This window comes from Halichoerus grypus, chromosome 1 (genome assembly GCF_964656455.1).
Source record: "Halichoerus grypus chromosome 1, mHalGry1.hap1.1, whole genome shotgun sequence".
In the NCBI taxonomy this organism is placed as follows: domain Eukaryota; kingdom Metazoa; phylum Chordata; class Mammalia; order Carnivora; family Phocidae; genus Halichoerus; species Halichoerus grypus.
The window spans coordinates 210,180,097-210,198,259 of NC_135712.1; the positions used below are offsets into that span (position 1 = coordinate 210,180,097).

General features: G+C 43.3%; 1 protein-coding gene across 2 annotated transcripts in view; it reads left to right on the top strand.

Annotated features, from left to right (window-relative positions):
* LOC118527385 (acyl-coenzyme A synthetase ACSM1, mitochondrial-like) overlaps positions 1 to 12,507 on the top strand; it is a 28,992-nt gene extending 16,485 nt beyond the window's left edge. For both annotated transcript variants that reach the window (XM_078062113.1, XM_078062112.1), the window contains 2 exons: positions 10,296 to 10,470; positions 12,184 to 12,507. In XM_078062113.1, coding sequence (XP_077918239.1) covers positions 10,296 to 10,470; positions 12,184 to 12,372 — 364 coding nt within the window. In that variant the 3' untranslated portion in view covers positions 12,373 to 12,507. The remainder of the gene's footprint in view (positions 1 to 10,295; positions 10,471 to 12,183) is intronic.
* Positions 12,508 to 18,163: the final 5,656 nt, after the last annotated feature.

An 18,163-nucleotide genomic window follows, 5' to 3' on the forward strand; every position in this document is an offset into this window, starting at 1 on the left:
CAGATATTAGATAATATTAAAGTAGTATTATTATTTTAAATATTTTATTTATTTATTTGAGAGAGAGAACAAGAGAGAGAGCCCAAATTTGGGGGAGGGAACAGAATCCCTGCTGAGCAAGGAGCCCTACTTGGGCCTCGATTCCAGGACCCTGAGATCATGACCTGAGTCAAAGGCAGACACTTTTTTTTTTTTTTAAGATTTTATTTATTTATTTGATACAGAGAGAGACAGTAAGAGAGGGAACACAAGCGGGGGGGGGGGGTGTGGAGAGGGAGAAGCAGGCTTCCTGCTGAGCAGGGAGCCCGACGTGGGGCTCGATCCCAGGACCCTGCGATCATGACCTAAGCCGAAGGCAGATGCTTAAGACTGAGCCTACCCAGATGCCCTCCTCTGAGGTTTCTTAAACACACATTCTTTTTTTTTTCTTAAGATTTTATTTATTTATTTATTTTAAGAGATAGAGACAGAGAGAGCACAAGCAGGGTGGTGGGGAGAGGAGGGTGGAGGAGCAGAGGGAGAGGGACAAGCAGGCTCCATGCTGAGCGCAGAACCTGATGCTGGGCTTGATCCCACAACTCTGAGATAATGACCTGGGCTGAATGTCATATGCAACTAATGAATCATTGAACACTACATCAAAAACTAAGGGTGTACTGTATGTTGGCTAACTGAACATAAAAAAAAAAAAGAAAAGAAAAAAAAGTTGGACCCTTAACTGACTTAGCCACCTAGGCTTTATTTTGAGGCCAGTCCTCAAAATAAATGGTCTCCTATGTTTTGGAAGAGTTTGTGAAAGATTGATGTTAATTCTTCTTTAAACTTTGGGTAGAATTTGCTAGTGAAGCCATCTAGGTCCGGGCTTTTCTTTGTGGGAGGTTTTCTGATTACCGATGAATCTCCTTACTTGTTGTCAGTCTATTCAGATTTTTAATTACTTCTTAAGTCTTTGTTGGTAGTCGTGTTTTACTAAGAATTTGTCTATTTCATCTAGGTTATTAAACTTGTTGATACACAATTGTTCATAGTATTTCCTTATAATCTTTTTTGTTTCTGTGTGGTCAGAATGACCTCTATTTTATTCCTGACTTTAGTAATTTGAGTCTTCTCTCTTTTTATTTTGGTCATCCTATCTAAAGGATTAGTCAAGTCTGTTAATCTTTTCAAGAAATAATTTTTGTTCAGGTGATTTTTTTTTCTTTTTCTTTTGTTCTTTTTTTTCTTTGTAGTCGATTTTCCTTATATTTTTTAAATTTTCTATTTTTTCTATTTTTCTATATTTCTGTATTTTCAATTTTTTAAATTTTCTTCCTTATGCTTGCTTTGGGTTTAGTTTGCTCTTTTTTTTTTTTTTCCAGTTTCTTAAAATGAAAGATTAGGCTATTGATAAGTGATCTTTCATAGTTTTTGAATGTAGGAGTTTACAACCACAGATTTCCCTCTCAGCACTGCTTTCTTGGCTTACCATAAGTTTTGGTATGTTGTATTTTGCTTTCATTCACCAAGGTATTTTCAGATTTCCCTTGTAAATTTTTCTTGGACCCGTTGATCATTTGGTAGTGTGTGTTCATGTTGATTTTCCATATTTGTAAATTTTTCAAATTTCTTTATGTTGTGGATTTCTAATTTTATTCCATTATGGTTAGAGAACATACTTTTTATTATTTCAATCCTTTTAAATTTATTGAGAGTTGCTTCCTGGCCTAACATATGGTCTGTCTGGGAGAATGTTTTTTGTGCACTTGAGGAAAATGTGTGTTCTGCTGTTGTGTGGTAGAGTGTTCTATAGGTCTATTCATTCTAGTTGATAAAAGAAAGGAAAATTTCATGTATGTGGGCCCTGCTTCTGGGCTCCCAGGGAAGCTCTACTTTAACATTTACCGAGGTCATAAGGACTCAGCAAAACCTCAAAGCATTGGCTCTATTTCTGTCCCCAGCGTACATTGTATATCTGCTTCATTAAAAATATAATCAAAAAGGAACATTCCAAACATAAAGAAAAAAGAAAAAAAAACACCTGGTTCCCATAAGATTAAAGTCATACAACTTTGCTGCACATACTACAAACATAAGATAAAGTCTGTAACTTTCTGGAATGTCCTTGGTGTGATGATTTGTAACCCTTTATGTCAAAACCATATATAACCCTGCACCAAATGTTCCTTCCTCAGAGCACTCTCTTCTTTGTGAACATTGTGTATTCTGGGCAGCTCTCTTGGGCTCAAATGAAACTCTTCTCCTTTCTCTTTAAAAATTTAAAAAAGGTTTGTTTATTTTATGTCAACATAAAAAAGGTTTGTTTATTTTATGTCAACATGTTGTTTTATAGTGCTGTTCATCTCTCCCATTTCCTTGATCTTTTGTCTAGTTGTTCTATTGATGATTAATAAAAGTGGGACATTTAAATCTCCAGCTGGGGAATATACTTTTGAATACAAAAATAAACTTTAAAGTAATGAGGCTGCTTTTCTTGGTGACCCTTTCCCAAAGAATTATCATAAAATATTTTTAAGCAGAAGCAATACTGTTAAAACAAAGGCATAGTCCCCCAGGGAGGCTTATTTGCAGTGGGAATGTGAGCGTTGTGCTACCTTCTTACAGAATGCTTTCCTGATTCTCTAGCTGAAAGGAGTTTCTTTTCTTTCTGAACTCCTTAGCAATTTCTCTAGGACCTTCCTGATTGCATTAAATTGCTCCTTCATTGATCTCACCTCCCTTAGGTGTGTTTCAGCCTCTCTAAGGGTCAGAACATTGTCTTATTCACCTTTATAACACCAGCATCTAGCTCAGTGATTTTCATTCTCTAGACTTTTGATAACATTTCAGACTAAGTGTTAAGAAGAAACATATCAGGGGTGCCTGGGTGGCTCAGTTGGTTAATCACCCAACTCTTGATTTCCACTCAGGTCATGATCTCCGGGATGTGAGACTGAGCCCTGTGTTGGGCATGGAGCCTGCTTAAGATTCTCTTTCTCCCTCTCCACCTGCCCCTGCCCTCCACTCATGCTCTCTCTCTCTCAAAACAAAAACAAAACCAAAAACCGTGTCATTGCTATTTGCCCAAATAATGGTTTTAAAAATGTATTGTTGGGTGCCTGGGTGGCTCAGTTGGTTAAGCAACTGCCTTCAGCTCAGGTCATGATCCTGGAGTCCCGGGATCGAGTCCCGCATCGGGCTCCCTGCTCGGCAGGGAGTCTGCTTCTCCCTCTGACCCTCCCCTCTCTCATGTGCTCTCTCTCTCCTCTCATCCTCTCTCTCAAATAAATAAATAAAATCTTTGGAAAAAAATAAAAAATAAAAATAAATAAATAAAAATGTATTGTTTTACAGGTGCCTGGGTGGCTCAGTCAGTTAAGCATCTACCTTCAGCTCAGGTCATGATCTTTGGGTCCTGGAATCGAGCCCCATGTTGCACTCCCTGCCTGCTTCTCCCTCTCCCTCTGCCCTCCCCCCCGCCCCGCTCATGCACGTGCTCTCTCTCTCAAATAAAGAAATAAAATCTTTTTAAAAAGTATTATTTTACATGTGGTTAAGAGTATGGACTGTGGAGCCGGGGTCAAGATGGCAGCATGGAAGGGTCCTGAACTCACCTCCTCCCATGAATACAATTCTACAGCTACATATGGAATAATTACCTTTGAAAAGAACCTGAAACCTAGCTGAACAGTGTCTCCACAACAAAGGATAAAAGGGCCACATGGAGATAGGTAGGAGAGGCAGAGACATGGGCTCACAAGAAACCCTACCACAGGTGTGGTGACCCATAGTCAGGAGGATCTCCTAATACAGAGGATGTCCCTGAGGAGTGAGGGATTTGTGACCCACATCAGGTACCCCAATTCTTGGGCCCTATACCAAAAAGATGAGCCTTTGAAGCATCTGGCCTTATAAAAAAATAGGGCTTACTTCCTGAAGAAGCATAGGGCTTTAAGGAAAAGAAAATCTGCTCTAAATGGGCTCACATACAAATGTACACTCAGCTGGGACCCAGCCCCAAAGTAAGAATTTGAAAGGTGCCCAGACCATATGCAAAGGAGACTCATTTGTTAATCTTAAAGCTTCTACCAGAGAGGCAGGAACTCGTAGGGACTCTCTATAGGGACGAAGGTGCTGGCAAGCACCATTTTTGCATTCTCCTGTCTTGTGGGTGCCAGTGCTTCTGGGCACCCTTTTTGCAACCCCCATACTCCCAGCCCACTAACTCCTGTGGGAGGACCTTACTTGGCACATCCCAGCTGTAGCTGGCCATCCCAGCTAGGCTGACTGCACACCCTGTCCCCGTGCACCACAGCGTGGCCTGTTCTGCCACAGCCAGCAGGCACATGCAGCCCACACAGGAGATGCCTCTTGGGCACCTGGCTCTGGTGGCCAGGAAGGATTGCAGGGTCTGAAATAGAGAGTGCTTGACAGGCTATCTTCCCCAGGGCACTGCACAAACAGCAGACTGAAGCATGCCCCCAGTCTTTGTGGAAAAGGCCTATTTTCTTGTCCTGGAGCTTTAGTCTGAGGGGCAGGCTTCAGGGGTGTCACACAGCTAGAAGTTACAGAGGAGCTCCCAGGGAACATGAGTAGGAAGATACCATATTAACATCCTCCCTTGGCCTTGCCACAGTTTGCTGATACGTCCCAGAAAGGAGCTTACACATAGCTATAAAGCCACACTTTTTGGTGCTGTTGCCCAGAGGACACCCCTAGAGCTCCTGTTCTGGAAGTCGTCAGGGTTTACAATTGTGGACTCACAAGACTGTATATATTCACATCCTTTAAAAGCTGCTGCCTGAGGATCTGGCTTACAATTAGTCTGAAACTAGGTGCCACCCAAGATCCCTCCTTCTGGAACAGTGACAGGTCTTAGCACACCCTCAACAACCAGGATCTATCAAGAGCAATCAAGTTACTCGACAATTACAAAGGTCCAAGAAATCATCAAAAGCCAGAGCAAGGTTGAAAGATAACTTTCATCTTCTACACAGCCACTCCTTCAAGACTGGGAGAAATTGCTGTTTCACCTAATACATAGAAACAAACACAGAGAGTTAAGCAAATCAGGGGACAGAGGAATATGTTCCAAATGAAAGAACAAGAGAAAAGGTCAGAAATAAACCTTAATGAAATAGAGATAAGTAAACTACCTGATAAAGAGTTGACAGTAACGGTCACAAAGTTGTTCACCGAACTTGGGGGAAGAATGGATGAACACAGTGAAAATTTCAGTAAAGAGATAGAAAACATGAGAAACATGAGTATTAAACAAGTCACAGAGCTGAAAAATACGATAGCTGAGCTGAAAAAATACACTAGATGGGCTCAATAGCAGACTGGACAAAGAAGAAGAATGGACCAGTGACCTGAAGATAGGGCAATGGAAACCACCCAAACAGGGCAGTGAAAAGAAAAAAGAATTTTAAAAAATAAAGCTAGATTAAGGGAACTATGGGGCAACATCAATCTTAATAACATTCACATTATAAGGATTCCAGAAGAAAAAGAGAGAGAGAAAAGAGTGGAAATTTTATTTGAAGGAATAATGGCTGAAAACTTTCCTAACCTGGGAAACAGATACCCAGCTCCAGGAATCAGAGAGAGTTCCAAATTAGATGAACCTCAAGAGATCCATACCAAGGCACCTAATTAAAATATCAAAAGTTAAAGAGAGGGTATTAAAAACAGTAAGAGAAAAACAATTTGTTACATGCAAGGAAACCCCAGAAGACTGTCAGCTATTTTTCCAGCCCAAACTTTGCAGGGCAGAAGGGAGTGGCATGATATATTCAAAATGCTGAAAGGGAAAAAATTCCAACCTGTGAAGGTTATCATTCAGAATTGAAGGAAAGATAAAGAGTTTTCCAGACTGTTATATATATGCAGGATGTTGTATGTGAAACTCATTTTAATCACAAAGCAAAAATCTATTAAATGTTTATGTGCCCAATATAGGAACACCTAAATAGAGAAAGCAAATATTAACAAACCTAAAAAGAAATTAACAGCAAACAATAATAGTAGAGGATTCTTTTTTTTAAAGATTTCATATATTTATTTGAGAGAGTGGGAGTAGAGCAAGAGAGAGAGCACAAGTGGGGGTAAAGGGCAGAGGGAGAGGGAGAAGCAGACTCTCCGCTGAGCAGGGAGCCCAGTGCAGGGCTTGATCCCAGGACCCTGAGATCATCACCTGAGCCAAAGGCAGATGCTTAACCGACTGAGCCACTCAGGTGCCCCAGTAGTAGAGGATTCTAATACCTCTCTTATATCAATGGATAGATCATCCATACAGAAAATCAATAAGGAAGCATTGACCTTCAATGACATTTTGAGCCAGATGGACTTATTTGACACAGAGAAAATTCCATCCAAAAGCAGCAGAATATACATTCTTCTCTAGAGCACATGGGAAATTTTCCAGGATAGATCATATGTTAGGCCAAAAAACAAGTCTCAATAAATTTAAAAGATTGAGATCCTATCAAGAATTTTTTTCTGACCACAATGGTATGAAACATGAAATCGATTATGGAAGAAAACTGGAAAAATCACAAATATGTGGAGATTAAGCAACATGCTACTGAACAATAATTGGATCAATGAAGGAATCAAAGGAGAAATTAAAAAAATATCTAGTGACCAAAGAAAATGGAAATGCAATAGTCCAAAATCTATGGGATGAAGCATAAGTGCTTTTAAGAGGGAAGCTTATAGCAATACAGGCCTACCTCAAGAAACAAGAAAAATCTCAAATAAAGAATCTAACCATACATCTAAATGAACTAGAAAATTAAGAACAAATAAAGTCTAAAGTTAATAGGAGGAAGGAAATGTTAGTCAGAATGGAAATAAATGAAATACAGACTAAAAAGACCATTGAAAAGATTAATGAAACTAGGAGCTGGTTCATTGAAAATATAAACAAAATTGACAAACCTTTAGCTAGACTCACCAAGAAAAAAAAACTGTGGGCTCAAATAAATAATGTCATAAATGAAGGAGAAGAGGTTACAACTGATATCATAGATAGAAAGGATCATAAGAGACTACTAGAAAAATTATACACCAACAAACTGGACAACCTAGAAAAAATGGATACATTTCTAGAAACACACAATCTTCCAAGACTGAATCATCAAGATAGGATATCTGAACTTAACAATTAATATCAAGGAGATGGAATCAGTAATCAGAAACCTCATAAGAAACAGAAGTCCAGGACAAGATGGCTTCACTGGTGAATTCTACCAAATATTCAAAGAAGATTTAGTACCTATCCTTCTCAAACTCTTCTCAAATATTGAAGAGGAAGGAATGCTTCTAAACTTATTTTAGGAGGCCAGCATTACTCTGGTACCAAAACCAGATAAGGATACCACAAAAAAGAAAATTACAGGCCAACATCCCTGATAAACATAGGTGCAATAATCCTCAACAAAACATTAGCAAACCAAATTCAACAATATGTTAAGAGGATCATTTGCTATGACCAACTGGGATTTATTCCAGGGATACAAGGATGGTTCAACATCCACAAATCAGTAACTATGATACACCCCATTAACAAAATGAAGGAAAAAATCATGTTATTATATATATATATATATATATATATATATATATATATATATATATATAAGTCCTAAAGACTCTACCCAAAATTGTTAAAAGTCATAAATCAATTCAGTAAAATTGCAAACAAAATCAATATAGGGAAATCTGTTGTGTTTCTAAACACCAAAAAGGAACTATCAGAGAAATTAAGAAAACAATCCCATTTACAGTTGCATCAATAAGAATAAAATACCTAGGAATATAATTAGCCTAGGAAGTAAAAGACCTGTATACTGAAAACTACAAGACACTGCTAAAAGAAATCAAAGACCCAAATAAATGGAAACATATCCCATGCTCATGGGTTGGAAGAATTACCATGTTCAAAATGTCCATACTATCCAAAGCAATCTATAGATTCAATGCAATTCCTATGAAAATTCCAATGGCCTGTCATGCGACTGCTTTCCTGGGATGAGAGCTGGGGTCTTGGTGTCAGCTGTCTGCTATCAACTGTGAACTATCACCTGGTCCTGCAACTGCTTTCCTGGGACTGGCTGGCAAGTGTGGCAAGATCCTCTCTCAGATAAACAGTGCGGGTGGACACCATAGGAGTCCCTGAAAGGCTCAGACATGGATGGGGTAAATGCAGGGTTCAGATGGAAACCGGGGACACAAATAGGGTGATTCATCACTCTTCTGTGAGGGCTCCCTGAAGAGTAGGGGTGTGAACTTTCAGCTCTTAGGCTTAAGAGCAGGGCCCAGCCATTTTCATCCTGCCCATCAGTGCTGAAAGCCTTCAGGGAACAAAACAGCCACACCTGTGGAGGGCAGATCTGTGTACACCTAGCCCCGCCCCCCCGCGCCATGGAGACCGTTTCCACTGAAACAAGTCAGCCTGAGAATCAGCACAGCTGACCCCTCCCCCAGAAGACCAGCACAAACAACTAGCTAGCACCAAGTTTATTGATCATAGAATGTTGCAAAGCTTCAGCTCTAGGGGAAATAGGATCTACCTTCCTTTTTTACTTTTATTCTTTTTTATTTTTTTTTCATTTATTTTCTTCTATTTTCCAATTCCTTTTTAAAATACTTTTATAATTTTTTTAATTTTATTTTTATATATGTAGTTTATATATTTTTAAAATTTTTTGGTTTACTTTTAATTTTTTATTTTGGGATCTAGAGTCTTTTAACAAGCAGACCTAAACACATCCAGGATCTAGTTATTTTTTGTTTCCTTGTTTTTTGTTTTCCTTCTTTCCTCCTCCACCCCCACCCCCACCCCCCACCCCCACTTTTTTGTTCTTTTTTCTCTTTCTTCTTTTCTTTTCTGGACAAATGACAAGGTGGAGGAATTCACCCCAAAAGAAAGAACACGAGGTAGAATTCATGGCCAGGGATTTACTCAGTACAGATATAAGTAAGATGTCTGAACTAGAATTTAAAACAATGATTATAAGGAGACTAACTGGGCTTGAAAAAAGCATAGAAGAGACTAGAGAATGCCTTACTGCAGAGATAAAAGAACTAAAATCTAGTCAGGCTGAAATTAAAAATGCTATCACCAAGATGCAGTGAAGGCCATCAAAATGAGGATGGACAAAGCACAGCAGCAAATCAGTGATATAGAAGAGAAATTATGGAAAATAATGAAGCTGAAAAGAAGAGGGAGAGAAAGGTAATGGACTATGAAGGTAGACTTAGGGAACTCAGTGACTTATTAAAATGTAATAACATTCATATCCTAGAAATCCCAGAAGACGAAGAGAGAGATGCAGGGGCAGAAGGTTTATTCGAACAAATTACAGCTGAAAACTTCCCTAATCTGGGGAAGGACACAGACATCAAAATCCAAGAAGCACAGAGAACTACCATTCAATTCAACAAAAGCCGACCATTGCCAAGGCATATCATAGTCAAATTCATGAACTACACAGAAAAGGAAAGAATCCTGAAAGCAACAAGGGAACAAAGGTCCTTAACCTACAAGGGAAGAGAGTTCAAATTGGCAAGGGATCTGTCCATAGAGACTTCACAGGCCACAAAGGGTGGAGGGAGGGCCTGGGGTATGCATGTGCATTTACCCTGTGTGGCCACCAGAGAGCAGTGTGGCCTCAACCATGCGTGACAGAACATGAGGCTTGTGAATGTGGCTCGCAGCTGGGGCTGCAAGGTACTGAGCTCTTCCTACCTGCAGGCTCATTTTCCCTCATTAATTAAGGACGCTGAGACCCTTTTCTTTACAGAGAAAGAAACAAGCATAAGGAGATTAAATAAGTTGCCTGATCACAAAGCTGTTAAGTGGTGGAGCCAGAATGAGAATCTGAGCAGTCTGGCTCCAGAGCAAGCATTCATTGACTCACTGTGTGCTGAGCACCTACTCTGGACAAGGTCCTGTGCCCTGTAGAAGCGACATGAATCATAGGAACATAGTTAATCACCACCATTGATTTAATGCCCACAGAACTCTACCTATAATAATAGTGAAAATGGTGATGATAATGATAGGAATAAAAATCAGTTGAAACGAGCTTCTTGGTTTATATGAATGATCTCGATGACTCTTGAGAGCCATGCCCTGAGGAATGAAGCCGTGCTGTCCCCACATCAGAGAAGGACATGGAGGCTGAGGGAGGTGAAGTAATTTTCCAAGGCAGAGAGTAGAAATTGGAAGTATGGACACTGGTCCTGTTCTTTTCCAGAGGTTCAACTGTCAACTTGTTTTTCCATTTACTTAATACACATTTACTTTTTAGACTCTACACGTGGTTGCCACTCCCCCTGAGCCTCCACTCTGGTTCTGTGCTGCAGGTGGTGAAGGCATTTATTGTCCTGACCCCGGAATTCCTCTCCCATGACCGGGACCAGCTCACCAAGGAGCTGCAGCAGCATGTGAAGTCAGTGACAGCCCCGTATAAGTACCCCAGGAAGGTGAGTGAGGGCAGAGGGATGGGGTCTGGTCCCCTCCAGTGGGCCCTGGGCTCTGCTGCCCCAAATCTCCTAGGGTGGCTGAGGTGAAGCTGATGTAGCCCATGGAATGAGCATTTTTCTCTACTGAGGAAGCATTCAAATTAGGGATTTAGGGGGGCTCCAACTCAATCAGAGGGAACCTCTATCCTGTGTCAGAAAACGAAAAGGAATCCGTGGCTGGCAAGTCAACCTACATAAAAAATCAGACAAGTGCCTAGAAATATCCAAGAAGTTTATTTGTAATCTTTCTTTAAAAAAAAAAAAAAAGATTTATTTATTTATTTTTGAGAGACAGAGAGAGGATGGAAATAGAGGAAGAGGAAGAGAGAGACTCTCAGGTAGACTCTCCGATGAGCACAGAGCCTGACACAGGGCTTGATCTCATGACCCTGAGATCATGACTTGAGCCAAAATCAAGAGTTGCCTTAAGCAATGAGCCAGCCAGGGACCCCTGAAGTCTATTTGTCATTTTTCAAAATCTGAAGAAGAAATTCAAATCAACAGATGCCACACTTTTTTTTTTTTAATATTAGTCATAGTAAGAAATACATTTTAACTTGCAACCCAATATATAGAGAGAGATACATAACAAAGGAAAGTTAACAAAGTAATATTTATTCTAGTCTACATTATGATAGTTTTTATTCTACTTCATTTGTTTTCCATGCCATGTGCAACTTATGAAAATGATCAATGATAGAGAAATGATTAAATTATTTGTGGTATTTGATATTATATAATTTATAAAGTTGATGCAGACCTTTTATTTGTAACATGAAAATAGCACAGTATCTTATTGAGAGAAAAAAAGCTGTGAATGAATATATATATTATCCTACTTGTTGAAAAACAAAGTTTGAAAGGATACGTGCCAAAAATTTAACATGTCCTTCTTTTGTAATAATACGTTCCTGAGCTTTCTGAGTGTTTACCTTTGAGACATAAAGGTAGATAGCTAATATTTATTGAACATTGACTATGTGTGCCGGGCACTGGACTCAAAGCTTTACATGAATTATTATTTCATTTAATCCCCCCAAACCTGAGATGGCATAAGCATCCATTTGACAGAATGGAAATGGGGGAGGCTCAGAGACTCACAGTAAATTGCTGGAGGTTGGAGTGAAGAAAAGGGCAGAGCTGAACTCAAAGCCAGTGTATCTGAAAACGGAGTTCGTCCTTCACATGTAAGGCTCTGCGGCCTCCTAGAGAGTAGACTGGAGGATGCATGCCAGTTAGGATGGGCTGATGTTACTGTGAGGAACTAGTAGCCCCTCGTCTTAGTGGCTCCTACTAGGGAAGTATCTTTCTTGCTCCTGCCACATGTCCGCATGGTCTTCCTGGGACCAGGATAAAGGAGCACCCACCATAGGTAACTGCCAGGTGCTAGAAGAGATGGACAGAGTGGATGCCAGACCCAGTTGTCCCAAGTGTTCTGTTCGAGGTGGCACGCCTCACTCCCACTCACATCTCACTGGTCAGAGCACGTCACAGGGCTGCATCCAACTTCCCGGGTCAGGGGACACCCTGACATGCCTTGGTGGAGCCTATTGGGGCCACCACATGGTGCCAGCCCGTCTGGGGGACTGTGCAGGGGCAGAGGAGGAGCCTGGGGCATTGGTAAGAAATGACAGCAGGACTAAGTTGGGATGGGTTTGCTTTATCCTTGACCAGGTGGAATTTGTCTCAGAGCTGCCCAAAACCGTCACTGGCAAGATTAAAAGAAGTGACCTTCGGAAAAAGGAGTTTGGTCAGATGGAATCAGCAAAAGCCTCAGAAACCACTGTGTCTTCTTCGCCAAATCCCTGGCTGCCTCAATTTCCTCACTATGGGGAGGGTGAGGAGGGGAGTGCTGGACATTGATTTTAAGAGCATCGGGAGTGCTCACATTCCAGCATTTTTGTTCTTTTAAATTACTATCCATTACTCTCCTGCTTCCAAGTGCCCAAGTGAGCGCCCAGTATGTGGCTGGGGTAATAAACTGACATCGGCATCCAAGGGGACTTGTGTTGTGCTTTTATTCTGTGAATGAACCAGTGCTAAATGCTGTCCCTCCATGATTCTCCCCAAGCCCCATTGGAGAGGACTCTGGGGCCAGATTCTGCCCCCTGGTTCCAGGGGCCCTGGGTGACTCCTTTTGTCTGTTCAACAAGCACAACACAGAGGTCTGGGGAGGGACCCTTCCTTGGCCCCAGGTGTCCACCTCTGCCTGGCTTGCCCATGCCCTGCTGGAGGGTGAGGTCAGGGCCAGAGCTAGTGAGGTGGCTGGGGAAGGGGGAAGGCGCCGAGGGCAGCCCAGCCTGGTGATTCCACTTGCCTGCCAGACCATTCCTCACCGCTCCATCCAGCATCCCATGGATCTGCTGCCTCTGTATGCTGCTGCTTCCAGGTCCTAGCCTGCACCAGCTTAGGTGTGGGAGGGATCTGCCCTGTGGGGACCCAGGAATCCTGCAAGACTCCTCCAGCCCTTTCCGGGGTGCCCGATCCCCCATTCCTTCCATGGAGCCCAGGAGCTCCATTGCCCAGCCCTCTGTAGGGTCCCCCAATCAGTCACCCTTCCCCAGGGCCCAGGAATCCCTCAGCCTCCGCAGGGGCCCGGAGCTCTCCCCACACTTTATGAGGTCCTCCTGCCATCTGGAGCCCGAGAGATGATGTGTGCAAAGGGCAGGGCTTAGCACAGGCCTGAAACAGGAGGGACCTGTGGTTGTCACCAGTGTTGCCTTTAACAGCTGTGAGACGTGAGGCACCGGATCTGGGAAGGCACTTGCCCCATGGAGATGATGCTGCTCATGTCCATAGGTGCTCAGCACGTGGCTTCCTCTTGTCCTCAGCACAGTTATGGACACAGGCTTGGACGCCCCCAGCTCGCTGAAGGAAACCAGCCCAGGGTCACACAGCTGGTAAGCAGCACAGCTGGATCTCACACTCTAGGCTCCCGGCCCTGTTTCCAGGGGCCACGAAGGGCTTCGTAGACGGGAGGCTGACGCTGGCTTTGGGGACACTTCCTCACCTCCACGAGTGATCTCACCTGTTCGAGGCCCCCAAACTCTGTTCACTGCTTCTTCTTTCCCTGCTCCCTGTTCCAGTTATAATCAGGGTGACCCCGGCCATCCTTCCTGGAATTCCCTAGTCCCCCTTATAGGCTGGGCCTCTCTCCCGTTCACTTTTGGGCTAGTCTGACTCCACCCCTTCTGTAGCTGGTCTCTCCTTCTATAACCAGGACCACCCAACTCTGGGGCTCTGGAGGCGGGCAGCAGCATCTAAACAGAATTTCGTACAAATGTTTTGCTATCCTTGTTTTGTTTTTGTTTGCGTGTTTTTTATGGTTTCTTTATATTTATGTTCAAGATCCTGCGTTCCTATTTTAGCAGTGCTACAATGGTTCCTGTTGACAAGAAATTTACACAATAAGTGGTGGTTTGTAGAGCATTGATTTTCAGCTGCCTTGGGCCTAAATGAGTTGGGGAAACATTGTGTTAGTCCTAGAGAGAAACAGTTTAGGAAGTTAGGCTCAGGACAGGGCCCAAGAGAGATGATCACAGGGAGTTTGTCTAGTCACCTGGGTCCCTGGCCCTGCCTACCTGCTTGGCTCTCCCTGCCCAGCACACCTGGAGCTGCCAGCTCTTAGGTGTTGTCTTGGATCCCCCGGGAGAGAAGCTGGTGAATGTTTTCTCTTAAAATGCTCTCATTCATGGAGGTCCCAAGAGATCCCATGAGAGTCAGCTTGGATTGTTTCCCCTGTGAGGTTCATAACGTAAAGCCCAAGCTAGTGTGTAGCAGGGTCACATAGGTAAGTGACAGATCTACCGCTGTTTGAGGTGTTAAAATGTCTCCGTCAACTAGGGATGATTTAGAGGCCATACAGTCTTCTCATACTAATATCCCAGGATATACCAGCCCAGAAGACATATTTGATTACAATTTTGTCATGCTTATTTCATTCGGTTCCAAGGTAGCTTTTTCTTTGGGATTTCTTTACTCCTATTTTATTTATAGAGGTACTTCTCCATTTCTAAACATATGGGAAATTCTAGTGAGCTTTTTATCCATGATTTCTAGCACATTATATTACCACAACATGCTCTGTGTGATTTCATGCCTCTGAAGCATACTGAAATGTCCCTTATGACCAAAATAGATCGGGTGCATTTTTGTAAGTATATCCTATATGCCTAAAGTTAATGTGTCCTCCACAGTGGTATATGGATGTGGACAGACATACGGAGATAGCTGTGGGATTCAGATGGTTTGCTATCAAGGTCTACATGTTCTGGATGTTCTGTCTGCTTTGAGTCACTGAGAGAGGGTTGAAACCTCCCACTCTGCTTGTGTATTTGCTTGTTGTTGCAGTTCTGTCCTCTTTTGCTTTATATGTTGTTCAGCCAATGGCTCTAGGATGGGAGTTCTGGAAGGAAGGAGATAGCGCCCAGAAGAGGGGAACAGGGACCCGGGTGGGGAGGGAGCAGAAACAAGAAGGATGGCCAAAGTTCCAGAGAGGACCTGTTATTGGGATGGCACGTGGTGGGGCGCCAGGTGGGGAGGGGCTCTTTAAGTATGAGGTCACGCGGGGTGTCCATTATGATCTACCAGGGGCAAAGGCAGATGACTGGCTGAGAGAGCCTCTGGGTTGCTAAGGAACGGTTCAACCAGGGGAAGGCTTGGAGAAAAGTGTATCGTCCTCCAATCCCTTCACCTGCTACTGTTTCCTGCTGACCTAGTGATTTACTAACCTGCTGACCTACTACCCTTTCTGAACCTCCCCTCGAGTCCTTACTCTGACCCTGACACCGTCGCTGACCCCTTCTTCTCCTGACAAACGCCTTCCCCAATCCCACCCTTTATTTCTACCCTGCTCCCAACCCTCCTTAAAACCCTGTCCCCTTCCCACCCCTTCCCACCCCTCCCGACCCCACCCACCCCTACCTCCACTCCACCCCCCATCTCCACCTCCTCCCTGACGCCCCAGCACCCCTTGGAAGGACCAAGACATGAAGGTGCAGAGGCTGTTGTTCCTGGTGCTCTTGCTCCGGTGTCCCGGTTCCCCAAACCCAAATGTGAGTAAACATGGCACTTCACTGGTATCTTCACAGGTGTGGGGGGAAGGGCAGAGGGGGAGGGAGACAGGGAATCCCAAGCCAGCTGTGCAGTGAGTCCAGAGCCTGAAGAGGGGCTCAGCCTCAGGACCATGAGATCATGACTTGATCCAAACCAAGACGTCGTCACTTAACTGACTGAGCCACCCGGTGACTCAAAGCTGCTCTGGGTGTCTTCCTACTGGGTTCTTTCACATGGTGGTTAAATAATAGTTTTTTCATGGGGTCCTTGGTGGGAACTTCAGAAGAACTGCAGTTCTTCCTGAAGACCGAGGACCGCAGGGCAGGTTTCTCGATCAGCCTGAAGAGGCTGTGGCCACAGCCGTCCACATCAAGTTCTGGGTCCTGTCTGTGCTGCTTGGTCCAAAAAGAGCAGCTCTGGCAGGATGGAAACCTGAAAATACTAGGGTTATGGTGTCAAGAAGGAAGGATTTGAGAAGATATGAAAAGCCATTGAGCTCTTTGTCTTAAATAGGGGGCTTGTATGATGTGTACATTAGATCTCATTAAAATTGTCTTTTAAAATGTCAGGAATGCTAATTTATAGGAGCTACGGGTATTAGACTGGCTCCTGGAAGCCCAGTGAAGATCCTGCTTCAAGCCTTGTATGTTTAGGGTCCATCTTCTACATACTTGGATTTCATATCAGCACATTGTTCATATTTGTGAAGTTTGGCAGCCCTGGGAACAGTGGTATCTTAAGCATTGGTGTTGGGACTCGAGTGTTAAACAGTGAAATATCCTTTGTGCTCTGTGCTTCCTGGTTGGTTGACTTGTAACAACTTCTGAGTCAGCCCTTTCCTTCTGGCCTTGGAGGCTGTCCCCAGGGACTCTGTGTCCCACCAGGTCCATGGGAGCCCTGAGAAGCCCAGCAGACACTAAGTGACCGCATCTTGCTGGGACGTTTGTCCCAGGAAAATCTGATGGATTGATGTAATCAGGAAGCGAATGAGTTGTTATCCATTCTTTGGCCCAGTATGTAGAGTGTTGATTTCCCCAAAGGAAAAAGCTCCTGAATGTCCTTAGGATTGTCCAAATATAAAGAAATACCTGGTTCCTAGTGTGAATATTTCACTCCTTAAAACATAAAACCCTTGGGGCGCCTGGGTGGCTCAGATGGTTAAGCGTCTGCCTTTGGCTCAGGTCATGATCCCGGGGTCCTGGGATCGAGCCCCGCATCGGGCTCCTGCCTCGGCGGGGAGCCTGCTTCTCCCTCTCCCTCTGCCTCTTTCCCTGCTCATGCTCTCTCTCTGTGTGTATCTCTGTGTCTCAAATGAATAAATAAAATCTTTAAAAAAAAAAAAAAACATAAAACCCTTACCCTCAGGAGAGAGAGACAGACAGGGAACACCCTAGAAATAAGCAGACTTCTTTAGATCCGGCCCACACCAGATTCTTAGAGAGGGATCTGCAAAGTGGGAGTAGTCAGGAAGGACCCTAGTGTTGAGGCAGAATCATCCCACATGAATACCTCCAGTCAAAAGAGACTCGATTCTGTTTCTTTTGAGTCTTCAAAGGAGGGAATTTCTTGGTAGTCTTTATTGGAAATATTCCCCTCTACCTAGGCTGCATCTCATAGATCACTTGGACTTTCTCACCCTCCCTCATCTCTGAGCTCTTGCATAAACTACCTGGTCTTGCATTTCCCTCCTCCACCTGCTCATGGCCATTGTCTGTTAGAACCTAGTGTTATTGGCCCCATTGGATGTCATCTAGTTAAGAGTCAGCTACTGGTCAGCATCCGGACAGCTGCCAGATGTACCACGTGGCCACAACTGGGGGTGTTTTCCATTTGGGACAAGATGGCCTCTGTCTTTTGTGCATTTGATCCCCATGATCAACCATTGTGCAGATAGCTAATGTTCTCTTTCAGACAGCGGCTGTTCAAAGACCGTGTATGTTTCCCACCAGCACACGTTTGTGACCTCAGCTGTGAGGGCTGAGGATGAAAATGTTATAGATTTCAGGGGTACTTTCTAGAGAGTTGTGTTTGCACAAAATTCAAGCTTGGTGTGAATTCGTATGAATTGCACTGTGAGCGTCTTGTCTCCTAAAATACTTGGAACTCCAGTTTTTGTAAAATGAGATGTGTTCTTTGTTTTGGTGTCCATATCCAGGACTTTTGTATTCTTTTAGAAATGAAATTTCATGGTCACCTGGGTGGCTCAGTCAGTTGAGCTTCTGCCTTAGCCTTGGGTCATGATCCCAGGGTCCTGGGATTGAGCCCTGCTTGAGCTCCCTGCTCAGCCGGCAGTCTTCTTTTCTGTCTCCCTCTACCCCTTACCCTGCTCATGCTCTCTCTCTCTTTCACATCAATAAATAAAATCTTTTAAAAAATTAAATTGTAGAGTTGCTCTTGACTGATTTAGTTACAATACTGAGAAATAGGAACATGAATGCCTTTCATTGGCTTTTGGAGATAGGTGTTCAAGTAATTTAAAATGTCACAGATATCATCAAAAGAAACAAGATCACCTGATTATGAAAATCTTTATGTACCCCTGAAATCTGACATTTTGGGCTGTGATTCTGAAGCAAAGTGGGCATTGAAAGAAAACATC